At 40.8% G+C, this 23056-nt stretch overlaps 1 protein-coding gene across 2 annotated transcripts; it reads right to left on the bottom strand.

The window, feature by feature from the left end:
• Positions 1–3898: 3898 nt before the first annotated feature.
• On the bottom strand, positions 3899–22753 carry rab11fip5a (RAB11 family interacting protein 5a (class I)). Of its 2 annotated transcripts, XM_077539074.1 has the most exons (7): positions 22142–22217; positions 12379–12436; positions 11913–12292; positions 9998–10442; positions 6709–9366; positions 4682–4778; positions 3899–4546 (listed from the first exon to the last, which is right to left on the bottom strand). In XM_077539074.1, the coding sequence occupies exons 3-7, from the start codon at positions 12274–12276 to the stop codon at positions 4289–4291; spliced, it is 3822 nt and encodes a 1273-aa protein (XP_077395200.1). In that variant the 5' UTR covers positions 12277–12292; positions 12379–12436; positions 22142–22217; the 3' UTR covers positions 3899–4288. The 2 variants fall into 2 exon arrangements, with proteins under 2 accessions (XP_077395200.1, XP_077395199.1); XM_077539073.1 differs by having other exon boundaries at positions 11913–12436; positions 22142–22753.
• Positions 22754–23056: the final 303 nt, after the last annotated feature.

Raw genomic sequence — 23056 nt, 5'->3', positions numbered from 1 at the left:
ATTTAAATTATTGATATTCTCCCCACACAATGCAAGCATTCCCAACATTTTAATCAATCAATCAATCAATTAATACATTTTGGTACCAGACTGTAACTTGAGCTGCAGCTAATTATTTTAGTAAACGATTATCCTGGCAATATATATATTTTTTCGGTTAATCGTTTAAATTGTTTTTTTTTTTATTTACATCCCTTTATTAAAAAACAGAGCATTATTTCAATTAATACATTTTGGAACCAGGCTGTAACTAGAGCTGCAACTAATAATTATTTGAGTAAACGATAATCCTGGCAATATTTTTTTTACGGTCAATCGTTTAATCTTTTTTTTTTTCATCCCTTTATTAAAAAACAGAGCATTATTTCAAATTGAGAGTGCAGAAAATAAATTGATTATGATTATGAACAAAGATAATATATTTTCAGGGAGGACGATATAAATCAGAGAACATTAACTATACCGTTGAGAGGCTAAAATTGAGACGATTATGCAAAATAATTGTAATAATTTGATAATTTATTAGTTGTCAAATAATCATTTAATTTTTGCACCTCTCTAGCTGTAACATAAAATGTGCAAAAAAACCAAACAAAAAAACAAAAAACGAAGCGCTGCAAAAACCTTCCGGATGCACTGCAAGTATTTTGTTGATAAGTGCAGAGTCACGTGTACTGTATGGCGACTGCAACGTCGAAGCCCAAGTGCGTTTGCGGCGAACGTCGTCTACTACCACTGGCAGGACTCTCACATTGTGATAATTGGAGTGAGAATACGCTCCGTGGAATACGATGCTACGTTATCGTTACTGTTGTGCGGTGATCTAAATGTGGTTCTCAAACTGTTGGAAGTGCTCAATTAAAATCAAACAAACAAAAAACAAAATCATTGAAAGAAAACCAAAACTAAGGCGCATTTGGCATTTGGGTATAAGCTGTATGCTTAAATGTGTTAGATGCTTCGAAGCAGCAATGGGCGTGGCCACAGCTAGTGACGCTAACATTAGCCAGTTAGCTTTGTGTCTCATGTGCACTCAAAAAAAACACAAACAATGAAGGATACACAAATGAGGAAAAAGCTTAAAGAATAGAAAGAAGTATTTGCAACGGCACACGCTCTTGTATCGGTTTTCGTCAGTGCGTGACAAGTGAGAATTTGTGGAAAACTAAATTTTCACCAACCATACATACAGAATTTCCTGTTGCACACAGCTTTTCAACAGCGAAATTGAGATGTATAAATGAAGCTAACAAATGCTATATATATTTTTTTTTTAGTCATTTCCTTCATTAAACAGCTGAGTGGCCGTGCTAATGATCGCACGTTGTCCTATATAGGGGGCACTTACGACTGAGCCCCGTGAATTCTGCCTAGCAACAAGTGGCCGAGCAAACCACCAGCGACAACAATCGAGCTACGTTAGCTAGTACGTCTGCTCAAAAAAAAAAAAAAAAAAAAAAAAGTTTTTGACTTTTTTTTTTTTTTTTTTTACTAAAAAAAAATGTTTTTTTTTATGAGAATAAAGTTGTATATTTATGAGAAAAAAAAATCATGATATAATATATTTTTTGGAAATAAACCACAGATATCCGTGATTGCAAATAAAATTTGGAATAATAATAACAATAAAAAATTCCTCCAGTATTTAGCCCATTTAAGTGGTCAGTGCCCCTCCATTTTCCACCCGCGTGAAACCTAAGTGAAGTTCAAGCTGTCAACTTTGATTGCCTTCAGTTGTGTCGTCTTCCACACACACCGCTGTAAAAAATGTTCAGGATGACAGTGACAAAAAAAAAGAAAAAAGGACGGACTTTCTGCATTTGCTCTCATTTGTGTTCAAAACAGGCAAGGTGAAGCGAAAAGAAGTTTTTCTTTCTTTCTTTTTTTTCCCCCCCTCCACGTCAGCATCCAACAACATGGGTGCTCACATGCCCACCATCTTAAAACCAACCAAACTTGCCGGGTGAGTTGAAAACAACCTGAGGACTAGCTAGCACATTCGTCACATGTCCGAATTTCAAATGCAGCGGTTCTCAAACTGGCGGGGTTCTGGGAAAAAATTATGTTGGATATTTATTTTAAAAAAAAGGGCATACCAGTTACCAAATTGAAGATCTGCTATAATTGTGACGTATCATCGCATAAATGCAATAACAGCGCTTAGGTAGTCTTCATTTCCTAAAATGAAAAGATTAACTTTACAGTATTAGTCCTATGATTTGACGAATAAAATGCATATTTTTTTTCAAGAAGTGAGGTGTCATTTCCAGAATAGAAATATGCGAATCAAGTTGCAGTTTGGGAATTAAAATGTGAAAATATGACTGTTGACTTCAATATTGTGATTTCATCTTAGAAAAACATGACGACTTTTTGTTCCCATATTCTAATGAATATCAGGACTGCTTTTCCTCCTTCCAAAAAAAATATCAATTTGTTATCGTAATGTTCCACATTTTTTTCATCGTAAATAGGCAACATCTCTCCAATCTTGATACAAGAATGATTTTTAAAGGGATTCTTGACTCATTGAGCCATTTTCAGCAGTAAAAACTTCATATTTAACTTATAATTAACTAATTAGCTCCCCAAAAATTTATAAATACATTCTATTTTTAATATTACCAGTGTCCCAAAGACATATTTATACATTTATCATGTTTGTTTTTTTTGTTTTTTTTTATACAGAAGGCTTTGATGCAGCCTCTGAACTGAAGACAACGGTTGAACCAATGGTAGCTATTACAAAAACGGCCAGTAGGATGCAGCAGTGTATAAGAGCTCAACCAGAGCCATGTTGCATCTAGTTGTTTTCCCCACAGTTTTAAACAAATTTGTGAATAATGATGAAACTTAGCTATATTCTAATGCTGCAAAACAGAAACAGATACAAATACACTTTTTTTTTCTTTTTTTTTTACTGATGAAAGAAGATACACTAATCTTTCTTTAAGTAGGTTCCATGTTTTTATAGCAATAGAACACAATATTCTGTGGGCCTTGCACAATCAGTCAAAATCCAGTAAAACAGCCGGGAGCGAAGGTGAAAATGGCTGGGACTGGGAGTGAATGAGTTAATGTGGTAACTTCATTATTTTTCATGTACAATTAATACCTTTAAAAAGTAATTTTTCTACTTGCTGTCGATTGATGATGACGACATCACCTGTGCTGAGACGTAGTTCACGACCAATCATGGCTCAGTTTACTGACCAAACTCAGAAAACAGGTGAGCCGTAATTGCCTACTTCCTCAGCACGGGTGATGTCATTATCAGTCGACAGCAAGTAGAAAAATTACTTTTTAAAGGTATGAATTGTACATGAAAAATAACTACTGTAAGTTATCAAATGAATTCTGGACAAAATATTACCTTTTTACTTCTGAAAATTATTCAATGAGTCAAGTATCCCTTTAAATTGAACAATTTCATTCAATTAAATGGGATTACCAATCGATTCGATATGACGTGTAAACTGACTATTCAATAGGGATGTAACGATAACAGATAATATCGTGATATCGCGACATTAAAACTGCCACAATATATCGTCGTGGCCATGTCACGATATTAAAAGCGGCACATTTGTTTAAAAAAAGTCAGGTTGATTTCAATTTGTGCAGTTGTAGTACCCTCTGGTGGCTAGTTTTTTAGTGCAGTTAAATTTTTACGAGGCATGTTTTGGCCCTTCTATGTTTAAAATCCACGCTAATGGTCAGATGAAGGGCCACGTAATATGCTTGTGAAACGAGTTGATATGCGCAGGAAATCGATGTTTGCAGGCATTAGCAAGTAAGTCCCTCAATATTAGGTCTTATTAGAGATTGTAGGTTGTTTATAATCATTGCTGTAATGTACAAAAGCACAATATTGTCTTTTTTTTTTTTTTAGTATGAGCCCTTTTTTTTTTTTTTTTTTACAATATTGTGACCTTTTTTGTCCCTCCAACCTCCCCACGATATTGTGCTAATTATCGTATCGTGACCTTCATATCGTGATAATATCGTATCGTGATGTTTGGATATCGTTACACCCCTACTATTCAAGTTAGTGTAACAATTAGATTTGGTTGGTTTAATTCAAAACACCCCTTGTTACACCGTTGTTCCTGTGGCATGTTGGTTCTGTTAAATTGCCATTAGGTTTATGAGGGGGGCTCCCTGGACCCCAAAAAGTTTGAGAACCCCTGCACACGCGCTCGTATCAAAAAAGGGACAGCGTAGCAGTGAAAAGACTAAAAAAAGCTGTTGGGGTATATCCAAACCTCCCCGGGGGGGAAGCGCGCCGTCATTTGAGCCTGGATCGAACCTGCAGGAGGGTGGGCTTCTGCTCCATGATGCGCACCAGAAGCGTGTCAATGTAGTCCTCCAGGTCGCGGACCTGCGGCTTCAGCTTGCGCAGCTCCACCTCCCGCTTGGCCAGCAGGGCGCGCTGCTGCCGAAACTCCGCCTTCTGCTGCTCCAGCTCGGCCTCGCGCCGCACCAGCAGACTGATCAGCTCGCTGTGGGTCAGGTGGTAGTACGAGCCGGCGCCCTCCGTCAGGATCTGGACACAGTGACAATGTCAATGACATCATTGACTGGATCGGCAAAATTTCCATTTATTTAATTTTTTTGGTGGGGTGTTTCCCGAATGCGCATCAGATTTAAAATATATACATTAAAATAAATGAAATTTGACCTTCTCGTTGGTCTGGCTGCTCCTGCTAGGGTGGATGCTGGACTTGATCTTCTCCAGGACAGAGCGGCCTTCAGCCAGGGGCCGCACAGGGTGGGGGCTGCAATGGAACGCAATGGAACGCAAATAAGAGGTTGTGTTACAGCAGGTTCAGAGGGTTTATAAGGGGCTCAGTCTGTGTGCCATCCAGGGGTGGTTGCGGGAGTTCGCTGCCCGAGAAAAGCTACAGAATATGGTGTAGTATGCACCCCAGACCTGTAGATGGCGATGTGCTTCATTTTCACGGCTTCTTTTTTTTCTATTTTTTATTTTTTTTGGATAAGGAACAATATTTGCAATCAATATTTTTGCAAAAATTGCATTGAATAATTGTGACTTTTTTTTTTTTTTTTTTTTAAATCTATCAGTATCAGATTTTGTAATTATCAGATTGTAAAGAATTTTTACGCATTTTATTACAGGATCTTGGGAGAATATTTTGAGGATTTTTTTTGGTGATAATTGTGTAAAGTTTTTGTGAAAATATGTAGAAATGTTTAAGAACATGATGATTTTTGTATATAATATATATGAAGAATTTTGTGAAGATTTTTTTGGGGATTTTTAAAAAATGTTTTGTGAAAACGTTAAAATGGTGAATATTTTGTACTTTTGGAGAGAAGCTGTACACATTTTGTTCAGCTTTTTATAGAAACTGTTGTATACATTTTTTAATTCTTTTTGGAAACATTTAAGTTAAAAAAATAATTTTCAAAAGAAAGATTTTTTATTTTTTTTTTACAGATGAAAGGGTTTTCTGAACTTTAGATTTTAAGAATCTCTGTAATAATATAAAATCGATTTTCTTTTTGCAAAAATCACATAATTAAAATCTGAAAATGACAGAATTTGTGTTTGTCGGAATTTTTTTTTAAAAAAAGGTAAAAATGCTGTTAAAAAAAATTCTCTGAAAATTAAATAGAAATGTTAAAACGATTTTTTCCCCCCCACAAAAACATTCCCCAAATCATCTACGAAAACTTCCTGACCTTACTCTAAATGTACACTTTTCAAATCACTTATCTCAGTTATCAAACTTGTTATCTTGGTAACAAAAGGGCAAAAACAACATTAGTCTGTCAATTCTGCCTTGTTTTTTTTTGTGCCGGAGTCACCAAATTTGTATTCAATTGTTTTTGGTGCAGGCATGTTACAGAGATGCAGGGGGACCTCAGAATGTTCCGTATGAAACAATGAGTAAGGGACATGGTTAGGAATATGCTTAGACTTAAATTTCAATTTTGTTCTGGTTGTGTATTTGGCTTTTTTTTTTTTTTTGGTTGTTTTTGTCATTTTACATGTCACCGATTCCTCCAGGATGACACCAGACAGTTCTACCTTCCACGATCTCAGAACGTTCACCAAGAGAAGAAGGTTAGAGCAGGTGCGCCTCCTTAAAGCGGTGCAAATTAAAAGTTAAATGAGGCCAAAGTCGTTTTAATTGCATGCCTTTATGCAAAACAAGTAGAAATGTGTTAAGAAGTGTGTTATTGCCCCAGGTTGAAAAGGAAACGCTATCGGTGACACAACAACACCTTTTTTGGGAGGGGATGGGGGGGCAAAAAAAAAAGTGTGAGAACAGGTCCTGTGAGGAGGGGGTTGGTGTGTATACATGTGTGTGTGCATGTGTGTGTGTATAAGGCACAACAGGAAGGGGTGCAGGTGGGGAGAGGGGGTTGTGTTAGGAATCGGAGGGCAAAATAATAACTGCGAATTGGCCCGAGGCAGTGTTTCCCCTCCCATTACCACAGAGACAGGACACACACACAAGACACCCACGGAGGAAGTCCCGGCAGGATTAGTGAGTGTGTGCGTGTTAACTGAGAGATAAAAAAAACAAGAAGGTCACACCACCACCACCACCACCAGCAAGAGGATACCCCTCGGAGGGTCGACGGCACAAAGGAAGAAGCAGCTGAAAGGGCCAGAAAAGTCTGGAAAACTGCAAGGATACCAGGAAAAGGCTTCCCCACTTGAACGAGCAACCTCACCTGAGTTCCTGACGGGCGGCTGCGTCCTGCTGCCGGCATTCCTGTGCCTCCTGGGGGTTCAGTGCAGCAGGTGGCAGCGAGGCATCGGAAAAGGAGGAAAGGAAAGAGGGGAAGCAACTACTTTGACGAGTTAGCGGAGGGGCGGAGGCTATTGAAAGGGAGGGGGAGGCAGGGGGGGTGGATGGCGGCTTGAAGGCGCAGGACTCGTTCCAGAAGGACAGTGGAAGGGCGTTGTCCACGTCAAACGGGAGCGTGCTCTCAGACTGGGTGCGGTGCAATGCGGGGTGTCGCGGTGCCGGCGTCATGTCATCAAGGACCTGATCGGGCTTCGAGTCTGTTGGAGTTGCGTCGAGAACTTGAGAACTCCCGTGGTCACCTCCAGTCAAACCTGTATCTAGTTTGTCTTTCATCACCAGAGACAACCAGTCGGTGATGTGTGTGTTAATGTTTACTCCGCTTGTTGAAGCCCTACGGTTCACTGAAGCACAGGCAGCTTTTGGAGCCTCTCCAATCTCCCCAAAGTAAGTGGAGTTCTCTGAGCCCCGGGTCCCAGTGGGGTTGGATATGCCGTGACGGTTTTGAGATAAAAGGCACGAGGGAACGCTCAATGTTCTCTGGAATATTTTGGGAAGTCGCGGTGGAGGTTTTGCCACATACATGTCATCGAAAGCAGTGAAATGATCGGCTCCGACAGGATTCGGATATGATTCTGTTGAGATCACAGGGAGAGCTTGGGGACTCCCATTAACCCCTGCTGTGAAACTTGACTCACAAGTATCTAAGAAACCTGGCTCATGAGGATCTGGTCTGTTCTCTGTCACTAGAGACAACCAGTCGTCTTCTTTTTTTGAGTCATCAAGTAAACCCTCTGGGACCACTGAAGCACTGGCGTTATTTGGAATCTCCCCAAACTCCTCACAGTTGGTAGAGTTCTTCGAGATAACCCACTCAGGGGGTGTGGATATGTCATGATGGTGATTGCCGTCAAGGCTTTGGAGACAGCTCATAGTGCTCTGGGATATTTGAGTAAGTTCTGGCGAAGGTTTATTCACATCATCGAGAATGGTGAACTGTTCACCCTCAAGGGCATTCGAATATGAGTCTGTATGAGTCACATGGAGGACTTCAGAACTCCCATAAATTGCTGTGAAGCCTACATCATAAGGATCTGTGAAACCTGGCTCAAAAATATCTGGTCTGTCTGCCTTCACCAAAGACAAACAGTCATTTTGGTTGCTTGGATCTTCAGTAGAACCCTTTTGGCTAACTGAAACACTGGCGAATTCTGATATCTGTCCTGGTTCCCCAAAGAAAGTAGATTTTTCTAAGTCGGGTGTCTCTGATAGGTCAGATTGGTTTTGGTGGAACAGCAAGTTGCCATCACGGTTTTCGAGAAAGCTCCTGTCGCTCTGGGACGTGTTGGACTTTGGCTGTAGGTCCAGGTTCTCTGGTGTCTGCATATCTGCAGCTTCTAAACCTGTCGTCATTGCGTTAGATATGGTCGGCGGTGGCGTCAAGACCAACGACCGCTCAGAATCCCACCATTCCGAATCTTCACTCTGAATCACAGTTTGTTGAGGCACCCCTTCATTCTTGTAGTCTGACTGCAGTGAGACGTTGGAGTCTGACTGTAGATCCACGTTCTCTGGTGTCTGCATGTCTGCAGCTTCTAAACCTGTTAACATTGCGGTCGGTGGTGGTGTGAAGACTAACGACCCCTCCGAATCCCACCATTCCGAATCATCACTCTGAATCACGGTTTGTTGGGCTGCCTCAGTCAAAAGCTCATCTGCAGAACTACCACCCTTTGGACTGATAGCTGTTTTAGACAAGATCTCCAAGGCTGGAACAACGCTCTCGAACGTCTGTGGCTCTGTTTCGTCCAAAGAACACGCTGAGAACTTGTCCAATGCTGAATATGAAGAGAAACAGGAGAGGAAATCATCTTCAACTGAACTACCAATACCCGATGAGCCAGTGGGACCTGGGAAGCAGGAAGGCATGTCAGTGGTGCTGTTGGCTTGATGCCATTCAGGGGGAGGCTGTGATTCCAAAGAGACAGTCGAAGGGCGAAAGAATTCGTTGCAGTACTCAAAGCTTGCGTCCTCTGGGATTGGGTCCAGAGAGTGCGGTTGGCCGCAGTTTGCCACATAGTTGCTCAATGTGACACCTTTGGTATTCAGGGAGTCATTCCTTTCATCACTACCAAGTTCTCTCTCATGGGCGCTGGCTAAACTGTCAGATATTTGGTCTTTCGGCCCTTGCAGCCTGCAAGCGGCAAACTCCTCAAAGCAATCATCCCATTCTGTATCAGGTTCCTGTTCCTCGGCAGTTGTAAAAGGGTTTGAAGACTTCTTACTTAAAGGTATCGTCTTGCCCATGGACATTGTTGGTGAATCTCTAGCCAAGCCAACGATGTGGTCATTGGTTTGACTGTCCCAAGTCTGATTGACTGGATGACTCGCCTTTGGAAAGAGATGTTCTATGGGAGGCCGGGAACTGGAAAGAAAGGGCAGAGGGGGCGGCGAGGCATCATAGAAAGGGTCGTGCAAGAGGAAAGGGTTGATGGGTGACATGGGTGGTGAGGGACAGAAAGGGTTAGAGTGGTGCATCGTGTCAAGGGGTGGCTCAATGGCCACAGTGGCTCCTTCCACCGGGCTGTGGAAGGAAGCGAACACAGTCCTCTGGATTAGTGCAGGTGGTTCACACTGAACTGAACTGAGGGTCTCGCCAGGGTTTTACTCTTACATTCAGTCTGATCTATTGTAAATACCAGTGAAGAACCATCAGGGCCTAATTTCTAATGCCTAGTTTATTTTTTTTGTAGCAATTCTCTTGGCTTCTCTTGGCTCTTGTTTTTCTTTGTGCTGCCTTGTCAATCTAATCTGCCCAGGGTTTTCTGAATCATTAGAACTGGACCATGAAACTTAAAATTTATTAGTATTTCAAGTTCTTCCTCACAGCACTGACGTCAGCATTTTTCTGTCCTCTGGTTGGTCAAAGCGAAACTTGTTACAGACCACTCTGACTATAAAAACACATCAAAACACAATCCACTGAGTAATTACCATCTCTCGTGAGGGTAATGTACTTTTTTATAAACATTTTTCAATATGTCTGTCATGTTTGATAAATATAGATTGTGAACTGCTCCAGAGGATGTACTGTATGTGGCACAATATGTTATTTTGTAATACATAATCGTGGCAGTAGCAGTTAGATTGAGTACACATTGAAGGCTCAGGTACCAAAAGTACAGCCCACCACTGGTACAGATTGGGAAACTCACCTGGGTTTACTGTGAGACTCCTTGGACCCGAACCATCCTTTGTGTTTGCCGTTACTGCCAGAGTCTTCTTCGGTCTCCTCGCACTTGTCTTCTCTGCCCAGCACAGGGCAGTTTTTCTCCATAGCAGCTGCGATGGCCGCGCTTTCCTCCTCACCGGCTTTGTCAAAAGACCAGCGGCGTCCGTCGCCCACGGTGCCATGCAGGGGGTCGGCAGAGGGCCGCGGGTGAAGGTTCTGCAACGATACGGAGTGAGGCAAAGTCTTCTGCAGGTGCCCCAGGCCCAAAGAAGCTTCCGGGGCCTCCGAGGCCTGATCCCGGGGCTGAAGCTTGTGCATTCCGTTGGCGCCCACGGGGAGCTGAGGCACGGCTATGGTGATTTCATTGATCTCATCACTGAAGTCACAGCGAAGTGGAGACAGCTTGGGTGATGTGTCTGCTGTGTGCTCTAAAGAGATGACAAGAGACAATCGTGGTCATGATGAAACGGCGTTAGTGGAATTCCAAACTTCCCTGTTCTTTCAAATGCTGCATCAGATCCAAGTTGGATCATTAAAACATGCCAGTTTTGATTGTACCATTAGACCCAAGTTGAATAGAGTGAATCTCCACTATCCTTGGGGATTCGGATCATGCCCGCAAATAGCAAAAATCCACGAGTGATTTTTGTAATTGCCTAAGGAACCTCTGAGTTTTACTGAAGGCAGCATGAGCTCCATTCTCATTTTAAATTTCCAAAAATTCCCAGGTTTGAAAATCCACCTTGGTTAAAAGCTGTATTTAATGAAACCCAAGAGTTTTGGTATATCTTAGTTGGTTGTTATGCTGCATTCAAGACAGTGAGTTTGCAATACTGTACGTTCCTTAGGGATAACGCTGCATTCAAGAAAACCAAGCTTTCACTTGGGTTTCTCGTTATTGTCAAGAAGACTGCAAACAAGTTTAAAATGCTGTATCCAACTTCGGTATAATGTGTCAGTCAGTAAAACTGGGGAATTTTTAAATATCTCATTTAGGCAATGTTGAATTCGTATTATGAGTTTTGTTGAATCCAAGTGGGATATTTCACATTTCTCAGTTTCCTCGAATGCAGGTTTCATCCATACATTTGGCTGATATGTTTATATCAAAGGTAAGTAAACAATGTCTTATCCATCTTTTCAGAGCTTTAGTGAAATTGACCCAAATGTGGTCCGAGTAAATTCAGGTTTGTCCCAAGAGGGTTGATGGTGCACCCAGAAAAACATGGAGAATTGATAGACCCCATTCTAGTCTAATGCTGTGTTTGGGAAAACGTAGTGGTTATAAGTATCACACTTGGTCTAATGTTGCATTCAAGAAAACTTGAAAGTTTGAAATACCTTACTTGGGACTGGTGCTGCATTTTTTTCCTCTTAACTCATTCACTCACTGCCATTTCACTGAAGCAAGCTCGCGGCTGTTTTACTGGATTTTGACCGATTTTGGAAGGTCCACAGAATATTCTGTCCATTGCTATAAAAACATGGAACCTACCAAAAGAAATATTAGAGTCTCTTCTTTCATCAGTAAAAAAACAAAAAAAAACAAAAAAAAACAACAACAAAAAAAACTCTGCTGCCACCTGCTGGCTGGTTTTTGTAATAACACTCTTTGCTTTAAGCGACCACTTCATGTCAGAAGCTGTATCAAAGCCTTCTGTATGCTCTTAGTCTAGCATAAATAAAATAAAAATAAAAAAAGAACATATAAATACATTTTTGGGAGTGCAGGACAAAGTATTAACAAACATATTTATACGTTTTTGGGGTTTGAATGAGTTAAAAGCAGCATGAGAAACAAGGGGGGAAAATTCAAACTTCCTAGTTCCCTTGAACGCAGCAATAGTCCATACCTTGATTTGACAAATAAATTGATGTGATGTCTGTATTTACGTCACCTGGGCTGTCGGCGGTCAGGTTGCTGCTGTTGCTGGGCGAGTTGGAGAGGTCGGAGACCACCACGCTGATGCCGGCTGTGGGGCTGAGACTGCCCCCCCGTGACGACGACTCGCTGCTCTCGGATCCCAGCGATGTGCTGGAGCGCGTGTCTGACGACTTTCTCAGCTTGCCTCGCAGGAAGAAGGTCCTCATCTTGCTGCGCCTCACCTCGCCGCCCTCGTCGTCCTCGTAGTCCTCCTCGCCGCCCCCGTCGCTGGGCAGACGTTGGCGCATGCGGCACAGCGGGCCCGTGCCCCCAGGCACAGTGGCGCCGGGCGGCGCCAAGGTCGAGTCGTCTTCACTGGATCGCCTCTTGCCCCTCATGCGCTCCTTCAGCTTGCTGAAAGTGGAAGCGCCCCCTTTATCCTTCATGACCAGGTCGTACATGCTAGCCGTCAGGTTGTTACGCGTGAACTGGACGCTGACTTGGATGTCGCCGCGCTCCTTCTCCTTCTTGCCTGTCTTGGAGTTGAGTCGGTACCACCTGGACACACACGTTAGATCAAAATCAACGTTTGCAAATTCAGGTTTTTGCAGATTTCTTGGGGGAACCGATCCTCCATGATTTGCTTAAGAATGTTTTAAGGCTCAGGTTGGCTGAATGTGGCACTTTTTTTTCTTTTTACGTCACTTTACTCGAGTCGTGGCGCCTCTGAGGCTCTAGCAAACATCAAATATTGGCTTGTAACTCAAAGTGTCATTTGCAGTTGCGGATGCAGAGACCACACTAATCCATTATTTATACAACTAAAAACTTTCAAATTTAATGAATTGATGGAGTTTAACCGTCTCAAAATAATGTTTACAGTCCATCATGAAATTTTACCAGTTAAATTGTAAATTTAAAAAAAGGGAAAGTGAGTATAAATTAAGAGGAACAGATATTTTCTCCGAACGATGTATTTCAACTCAAGGGTCAGCTTATGGAACAATCTGGATTGTAAAACAAAATCATCTCAGTCTATCTGTATTTTAAAAAATTGACAAAAGCCCAATTACTGGAAAAATACATATAGCTCAAGGACATGCTGTTGAATTATTTAATCAGATTGTTTTATCCTCCTGACTATCAGCAATTCAAATTTGTCCTCTGTAGTGGACATTTTTAAACCTGAATATCTCCCACCCAGTGCATACGATTGAATTAACTCCTTTTGTGCTCTATAGAGGACATTCAGAGCTTTCCAATGATACCACATGTGTAGGGGTGGGGCTTTGCTACCTTTGACTGCATCATAAAAGAAAATGGCTTCCCTTGTTGTATTGAACAATTTAGGCTTTTAAATGTTAGCATGTTTTCTATAACACTCTTAAGAACACATTAAAGTATTGTTTGAATTATTTTAACTGTATTTGAGCCTATCATGTAAGTTTAAAAAAAAAAGTCCTCTGTAGTGGACACATCATAGCTTAAAAATAAAAACTTTTTTTTTTCTCAAAAAATTATTTTGCGGTATTCCAGTTACTTCACAAAGAAAGGGGAATATCAAAATAAACATGATTGGACAATATTTTTTTTCCCCTGGTAGTCAGGAGGATATTGAAAGCATCTTGACTGCTCGCTGTCATTTATTCTGTGTTGATTATTTGTTGTTGTTGTTGTTGTTGATCAGGGGCAGATAACATAAGTTTTTTACTTTTTTCTGTCCCTTTTCATTTTTATTTTTTTAATTGGAATGAAATAAAATAAAATTGAATTGGGGGAAAAACAAAACAAAACAAAAAAAACGACCAGGCAATGGCTCGTACCTTGCAAGTCATGCACTGTAAATCACAATTGTCCATAGCTTCTCTTCCACGGTGCTCATTTTTGAAGCATAACTTTAAAACTGGGTCACTGGCTGAAGTGAATAAAAGTATTGTTAGTTTGAACGGGGGCTAATCCAGCCAAACAGAGCCCAAGTTCATGTGTGTGTGTCTGGCCAGACATCCCATAATACCTCACTACACACCCTGTACGAAATAACAATGAAGTGAAGCAACCATCACTCGGAGTACATAAACCAGTGGCATCCTAATACACATAAAAAGTGTTATGTAGAACACATACACAAATTTGTTATGCATGATGTCTGCCAAGTGCCAAGTTGCACAATAGAAATAAATACAACACACACAATGGCGTGATTAGTGTGTGCTTGGATGAGTTTGGTGTGGAAGAACGAGAAATACTGCAGTAACAGCGTGAGATGTCAAATCATTAGAAACAAAGGTAGGTGTGAACAAAAGTCCCTGCTTTTATGAAGACAAAAAACAAGAAATGAAACTGAGAGGTGGTGTTTGTTTGTTTTTTTCCCCTCTCTCGGACCACATGTCACCTCAACCACAGAAGAAGAACACAAACCATCACTCATGTGCTCAACTTATGTTATTTAGGTCTCTATTAAAAAAAGACTAGAATGGTCAGTGATCTGTAGGATCACATCAAGTCAAACATAGAAAGCATGAAAAAAAGGGCAAAAATAAACTAAAAAAAATGTATATAAAGTTTAAACCACATGTAGTTGATGTCTTTGTAGGCAATAACCACAACAGAGAGGATGTTCAACATCAAAAGAAGAAATGTAAGTGGTTTTGATGTTGCTTTAGTTTGTTACATTTCCTCACCTTAATACCATTTTCATCTTCATAAAAAAGTTGATGTTACAAAAAATCTCACTGCTTTCAAAAAACAATCACCATTTAAGAGAAAAACTAGTACAAAATAAGCATGAAAATGAATATAAACCACAGTGAAATCTGAGTTTTTGTATGAAAACCACATCAGAAGATTGTCATCTTCAAAAGAAACAAGCAACGAGTAGATTTTATGAGGTTTGGGTTTAGATGTTGCTCTAGTCTAGATGTCATCTTTTATTTAGAGATAGACCGATAATCGGTCGGGCCGATAATCGGGGCCGATATTTGACATATTGGTACATATCGGTATCGGTCTGTTTTATTAATCTGACGGCCGATATGAGCGATCCATTTAAAACTCCGTCTTTTCGCTTTGAATGCAGCCCAGAGCGTCTCTGTCTGTTATGGAGTCCAACTCCAGCAATGTAACGCCCATAGCAGCATTTGATTGGTTAGCCGTGCAAGAGCCAGAACCAATCAGTAGTGTATGCCTGTATCACAGTAGCCGGTCACACACGCACCCACGGACACAACGCGACAGACACATGCTTCGAAGGTAAGTTAAAAGAGAAGAGACTCCGCCGATCGTTTCACCATGATAAGCTAAACACATTGAATTATGTTGTGTATTAAATGCACTATATGAATGGAGCTGCATTGCCTTGCATTGAATCCCCGCTAGCTAACAGTGGTGTGTTCAGCTTAGCATGTAGGCTAACACCCAGTAGCTAATTCGCTACTTGAACTACTCGGGGAGGGAATCACACACATTTTCACTTAAGTAAATAATGTTTGTTAGAAAGGTTCCAAATATTAACAGTTGTCATTATTATATTGTCTAGTTCCATGTTAAGTGTAGAGTAACGTCATTATATTTACCTCTCGTGACGCACACATTGCATTCTGGGTCACGTCCACTACTTGTTGCATAGCGGTTATTATGCAGTGAGATGCCACAGTGACACTAAATAGCGTTTAGTTACTTTATATTGTGTTTATTTGTCGCACTGGTTTGCCATTGTGTGCCTTAAGCTTCGACGTCGATTTGATTGACAGCTCGTTGTGCACCTCGTTAAAGTCCGCTCCGTAACAAATTAAGTGTCTCAAACACCGTTTAACTACACGAACGTGTTCTCTTCCGTATGTTTGGCATTAGTAGAGAAGTGCACTAAAGTATAGTGTGCTTATTTGCTCGTTTTGTCTCTCTTTTCACGTCATGTCTGCCGTCATTTGGGACATTATCCTCTCAATGGATGCCACAATGTAACATCTACGGCCGTACACGGCTGCAATTAATGTTCAGTGATGTAATTTCGTTACGTGCATCATACTTTGAATAATGAGCTCATGTTTGGTGTGTTGTATAACTTTCTCGTGTGTTAGTAACTATTCATGTGGACAGCTAAGATAGTGCTTGTTAATGTGAATTAGCAATGTTGCAGCCCAGTTATTATTTAGACAAGTACATCTGTGCCATTAAGTGATACAGTACAGTACAGTAGTGAGAGAATAGTGTGCCCATATACACACACGTGTCTATAAGTGTAAAACACATTAAACAGCAGAAACTGGCAGCGGTCCACCGCAACAATGTCTGTTTAACCAAGTTATTCTTACTATTATTATAACCAAGTTATTTTACTCTACCTTTTTCTGCGTTGATTGGGGCATCCTAAGTGGCACTAAACTACATGATGAAGTGTGTTGTATCCTGAAGCTGTCTTTTGACAGCTCTTGTAGAGAGGAGTAGCATGATATTGCTGTTCTCGATTTAAGATCCTCAGCTTATCAAAACTGTCTATATGGTAACAATAACAATAATCATAATAAGGTGTTCAGGGATGAATAGTTTTTCTCATGGAATTTTTTTATTTATTTTTGCTGTAGTAATAAGTAATGCCACAGCTGATGCACATTTTGAATGACAGGGTTCCTCCTATTACTTCAAAATATAAAAATATAACATTTATAGAATAAAACTACAAGTATCCCAAATGCTATAAAAGGTAATGTCACATTGGCCCCCACATTTAACTCCCCCCGCCACCAACGTCTTATTGCAGATAGAAGGATGTAAAATGAAAAGTGTAGTGTGAGAATCCATTGTAAAGAACGGTTAGGGTTTGCATTATTCAAAAATTTGGTGCCAACATTTTAACTTTTACTGCAAATGAATATCGGCTTCAAATATCGGTTATCTGCCACCTTGACTACCGATAATCGGAATCGGTATCGTCCCTGAAAAAAGCATATCGGTCTATCTCTACTTTTATTTATTCAAATATTTTCATAATCGACAATGTGAGCAACATTGGCAACAATACAAAGTGCCAAAAAAAAACCATCTAAAATAGTCTACCTAAAAGTCTACTTCTTGCTGTATTGTAAGAGGAGTTAGCTTCTTCTGCAAACGTTGGAACGCTATCAAAATGGCCATGAAATTCAATTACAAATAGAAAACAAAGTAGATGAAATACACTTTGTTGACTTGCTAGTGATGTTTACGGATTTGATGAAAAAAATGGCCGCAACCCCCCCCCCCAAAAAAAAACAAACAAACAATGATTCGCTGTTAGTAAGTTCAGATATCAAGCTAACTAAAACAATCTATCTGCTAATATCTAGGTACACGCCTCAGTGTTGATTGATCTTAATTATCCAGCAACCGCTTAGCATGTGATAGCTTAAAAAGTAAGCATGCTACTGTTTAACTTCTTGTAAAATAGGGTGTGCTGATGACGAGTGCCACACTGTTTAGCCTACTTATACCTAAACAGGTTAACCTGATTGAATTCACGTACACAAGTAGCAGCTAACGCCTCGCACATTATGAGCGTATAACCCATAATTCCCCATGAAACAATGAATCAGTAAGTTACGAGTGAATTATCTGCATGTTAGCAAGTTAGCACACTATGTTGTGGCTTTGCACATATTAATGGTGAGTAGCATGAGCTAATAGTGAGTGAATCCGATGCTAAAATTGCTTTGATGACAAACAAGTGTAGCTACTTGCTGTAGTTTAGGCGCTAGGGAAAAACTAATATTTTTCAACGCCAAACCATTTACAAATGTTGACGAACTGGTTAGCACACATAGTGCTTGATGTTGCACTTTTAGTACACACCTAACTAGACTCTGACGTGTCAGTTCGCATGTGGTGTTTAGCTTTAAAGAAGGTAACGTGCTACCATTTAAATTTTATACTACATATCTCAACTGTTAGCATGTCTTGTTTTGCAATGATGACATAAGCGATGACATAAAAACATAAACATACTTGCATACTATCTCTTCTTGCAAAACAATTCACATTTGTGTCACCTTGAAAGGAATAACTTCTAAGCTAAAATAGCCAGAGAAGTAGTCAAACATACCAGTCAGGGTCGTTATGCTGTCCTAACGTTGACCTCCATTTCAGCACCGTGCACTCACTAGCACAGACGCATCGACACACACACAGTGAGACTGCCAGAGAAAACAATTATCTGCTCTGAGGTGGAGTCTCACGCACAAATTGGAATGCTGACGCTTTTGATAGCCGTACAACAACAACGAACACCTTGTAGAACAACTGGAAGAAAACATTTTTTTAACCTTAACCCCTAAATCTCAAATTACCATTACCAAACTCTCAACCCACCTAGGCCCAAACCTAATGGCAATTAATATTTTTACATTTATAAACCTGACGATAGTCCCTTAATGCCCAAACCCTAACCTAAACCTTGAGTCCAACACGTACTTTGCACTTACCCCAAACACAGTTAATTCTCAAAGTGTGGTAGTTACTAGTAGCACTTGTGGTACACGACAAAGGCTAATCACTGCATTAAATGTTCAAACATGCTTAAAATAATGTTAAATATACATTAATTAAAGAATAAAACATTGTTTTTGTTTAACCTGCAAAAAGTTTGAGAACCACAGCCTAGTCTAACGTTACCCTACCCTAACATTTTGTCTGGTACAGTACACCCGAGGGTGTAGACCATAAAACCAGCGAGCCTCAACGGAGACATAAAAAGCAACAATCGTGTAATATTTTTGTTTAATGTGTTTGAGGAGTTCTTCAGCCTACAGCATTACTGTACAAGGTGTGGACTCAAGTTTCCCGTCCAACAATAGAAGCATGGTAACTCCCAACAGCCAAGGTGGAGTTCACATTCCTAACACAGCAGCCGACTCGGGACTTTTCTCTTCATGGCCTACTTCCTCCTTCTTCCAAGAAGCATTCAGAATGACACAAGTGCTGCTGTGTGCAAACTGTGCAAAAAAGCCAACACTGCCACCATGTAAAAGATGCTAACGTTTGCAGCGAGTATTTTAGATCCAACTGCTTCAAGAAAAGATGAATAGTGTTTGGTCCCAACAATGGTGTACTGTACAGTTACTAGATTTCACCTCAATGTACGATTAGCGTTACCTTATCACTGTGGAATGCTTACAAAATGGCCAGGACCCCCAATTAAACAGCAGGACGTACACGCATGGCATGAACACCAACAACCGTTAGCTTCCAACTTTGAGTCAATGCTAATGTTTAGCATGTAGCTACCAAGCCAAACTATAACTACTAAGCAGTGTAGTTTAAGGTACACCGTACACCTCTGTGCTCTTGAGGTGCTGGAGAGAGTGCTTATATGGACTGTAATTGTGGGAATGCTGAGAGCATTCCCACATATGTTATTCGGCTTTTTAGTCTCCACACTTTTTTGCCGTTAATAACTCCAACATAATACTTCCGATTTACACCGTTCAAATTTCAACTTGCTTAAAAAATTCATGCCATCTTGGGAATATATCGTCTGATTTCACAGAACTTATAGTATTCACACAACTTAATGTTAATAAATATCAACTTTTCCCTCATTCATTTTCAATGGGACTGACATTGAACTTTCACTTTCCACGCCCACTTCCATACATAAAACTTCTTACCAGCTCTGTGCTACTGCTCATTGGTGCTAATGGTAAAATGCATTGTCCAGTAACCAGGAGGTCACAGGTTCGAATCCCACCTCCAACTGGACATTGCAAATGTATCCATGGCAATTATGCTAAATGATTACATGTATACCAACTATCTTAGTTTCACTTTTCCATCTAAATGAATGGCAGGTACTGCATGCCTAGGTGGCACTATTGCGTGAATTTTATTTATTTATTTTTTGCATTTTTCCATTGGATATCATTAGTTCCATTTTTCCATCTAAATGAATGGGGGGTACTTTCAGATAACAGTTTTACATAAAATAGGCCATTAGTCATTGTGATTTTCAAACAGCCAAGTTGGCTCACATGTTAAATACTTGCCTGGCTTTATGGAGACATATAAGTGCGCTGGTTCAAATCTTTCTTCGGAAATAAATTATTAGCATTCAGCTTTCAGCATTCCCACGGGATTTCTGCAGAAATTTCACTTTGTCTAGTTGTATTATCTAATCTCTGTATGTCTCTTTTATGTTTTGTTATTTTATGGACCTTCTTTGAGTCTGAAATAAAGTTCAATTGATATAGCCTTAGCCCTTGATCAATCATACTAGTTTTCAGTCATCCCATCACTGACTATGGACTGCTGTCTAATTATAAGTTGGAAAAAGCTAGTTAAACCGTGATTTAAATAGTTTGAAACACATTTCATGCCGAAAATGGCTATATTGGTTTGGCCATTACCAGCTTTCGAATCCAGTAAACATAAACGGGGAATAAGAATTTGGACGCTAATATCAAGCACACATTTTCAGTTTCCTCAAGTGGTGATGATACAGTATGTGTAATAAAGTTAGCATGTGACATTTAGCTTAAGTTCACATGCAGTTGCTTAGCTTATGCGAAACAGCAGTGAGAGAAGTAAACTGCTTTCCTTAGCAGCATCAACATTCCTGGTGCACAGATAGCAGAAACGTAGCTTACTTGGAGAAATGCACCAGTGAACGTGGGGCCTAAAAACAGACAGTGCAGCACATACAAAAAAAAAAAAGGTTTACTGCACCAATTTGCCCACGCACAAGCACACAAGTTAGCACGCCATGCTGGAGAGATCTTCTGCGACTGTGAACCTTTTGTTGTCATTTTGTTTTGTTTTTTTAAATAAATGTTCCAGATGCTACAGAGCGTAACGGCGCATCTGCTTCCCCATCTCTCAAAAACAGGAAGCCACAAGCCCCCTCCATGTCCCACGGTAGATACTTCTAGAACATGATAAACTGATAAAGTCTACTGGAATATAAACATGGATTTCACACAACATCGTGGAGTGACCAGAAGTCAGAGTCTATACAAGATTGCATAGCCACCATCAGAATCTACTCCATACAACAATGTCGAAAGTAAACATTTGTGTACACAACATTGTGGAGTAACCAGAAGTCAGTCGACTCTAACTCCACACAACATTAATGTGGATTGACCATGTGTGTGGATTGACCAGCAAGTCTGCCATTTTGATTGTCAAAACGTTACAGCTTATAAAAAGTTCAGGTTTGAAAATGTCTCAAATGGCAAAAGCAACAACAAATAAAGTGTAAACTCATTTGCTTGCCATATGGGGAGCCTGAGCATAAAAAAAAAAAAAAAAAACTATTTGAAAAAAAAAAAACTATTTGAAAAAAAAAAAAAAACATGGTCAAAATTGAGAAGTCTGCCATTTTGTTTTTCGTACCTAAATACTATAAACTAAACAAGCCGTGGGCTTGCAAAATGTCCCCCAGGCTGTGACATTTTGCTCTGTAAAGTGAGTTTGTGGTTCAAAATGTCTCAAACTACAAGAGCAATAATAAATTTAAACTTGATACAAACTAAAATGTAACTTTTGCTTTCGCTTTTTGGGGTGCCATAGCAGAGAACACCAGAATATTGGGGGACAAAAATTCCCTTCGCCCATCAGTTTCACAAGTGATGTAAAATTCGGCGGGGCCACCACATGAAAAAAATCTCAAGAACCTGTGACGCAAATTAATCAGGAAGTCGGCCATTTTGTTTCTTGTAATATTACGGCTAACAAGCTTGCAGGCCACAAAATGGCCCCTGGTGCTTACTTTGGACACCCTGCTAATTTGTGACTTCTGTCAAGTGTCAACTTGCATATTTTAATGTTGTGTTCAAATTATCTTTTCAAAAATGATTAAAGCGACATAGTTGAGCTCCGTGACGGGACATGTAAACAAAAACAACAAACTGGACATAGGGCAAATCTCTGCAAAGGCCTCAAGCTTTTTCTAAGTTAGTGTATGCTAAATGTGCTAAAAAAAAATAAAAAATGAAAAAGCTTTTAGTCAAGAGGGACCACCAAACTGTTAGATAATCCCTGGAATTGGGGCAGGGAACACGGCATAATCCCTCAGGGGAAACAACATCTTCAGCAGGCAAAACATCAACAAAAACAAACGAATCTGTGTTCTAGAATCTAGAAGGTTCTAGTAGGTGCAGAATTGTGTGTGTGTGTGTGTGATTGGTGGTGATGTGAGGGTGTGTCGATGCAGCAGCAAAGTGTTTACATCCCCAAACGTGGATGAGGAGAGCCGTGATGCGTTCACGGAACGTGGGAGAAAACACCGATCGTACGTACTGATTTTTCACGCCGCGGCTCTCGTGGAAGAGCTTCCGCAGCTGGATGACAGCCTGGCCCAGGAACACATCGAGCCCGATCACCGCGCGGTGCATGACGGTGAGGACGAGCTCCGGGCCGGGATCCATCTCCAGGACGCCGGGCTGCAGCTCGAAGCAACACTCCTCGCGCCACTCGGGCTCGGTGGTCTTCTCCGCCACGCACGTCGAGTACTTCTCCTTGGCCAGCTGGATGACGACGTACACGTCGCTGGTGCCGTGTTTGCCCTTGCCCCGCAGACCCCTGCCTCGGAGCACCGTCACCTGGACGTGTGTGGGCACCCATGGCTGCTCCATGTCACCCCCCAGCCCCCCTCCTCGTACCACCGTGTGTGGAGCCTGGTGGAGGTGGCTGGCGTGTCCCCCCCACCTCCACCACCACCACCAACTCCTCCTCCTCTTCCTTCACATCCGCCGTGCAGGCTGCAGCTCGCGTGGTCCAGCGGCTATTCTTCGTATTCTACCGCGGCTTCTGCTGCGTCTCTGCCGCCCGGCCCGGCCGAGGAGTGGGCCTCTCTGCGGGCAGCGACGTCACGCCTTCTCCATCCGCCCTCAACATCCTCCTCCTCCATCCGATGCTCCACTTCCGGGTCCTGCAGTAGCACGTGCACCCTCTGGACACTTCATTATGTATATTATACAAAGCTACATAACAAAAACAATAACAATAATAAAAAAAAGCTAACTAGATATATTTTTGTCTAAAAACAAAAACAAAAACAAACAAAAAACACGTTTTTGTCCTACATGTTTTAACTGTCTGTAGGGCCTGACAGTAGCATATTATTTAATAAATAAATAAATAAATAAATAAATAAATAAATATTTTTAAAAAACTCACTCTCTAGCCTCATTTCATGCCTGCTATTTAATTTAA

Source organism: Festucalex cinctus, chromosome 12, assembly GCF_051991245.1.
Source record: "Festucalex cinctus isolate MCC-2025b chromosome 12, RoL_Fcin_1.0, whole genome shotgun sequence".
NCBI classification, from domain to species: Eukaryota; Metazoa; Chordata; class Actinopteri; order Syngnathiformes; family Syngnathidae; genus Festucalex; species Festucalex cinctus.
The sequence above is the reverse complement of the archived record's forward strand: the minus strand, read 5'-3'. Positions and strand labels throughout refer to the sequence as shown.

Coding starts and splice junctions, on each gene's coding strand:
- rab11fip5a (XM_077539073.1), bottom strand. CDS start 22,476: ATGGAGCAGCCATGGGTGCCCACACACGTCCAGGTGACGGTGCTCCGA. Junction 12,437..22,141: donor AGCCGCGGCGTGAAAAATCA/GTACGTACGATC, acceptor GTGTGTGTCCAG/GTGGTACCGACTCAACTCCA. Junction 4,547..4,681: donor GCAGCCAGACCAACGAGAAG/GTCAAATTTCAT, acceptor CACTGTGTCCAG/ATCCTGACGGAGGGCGCCGG.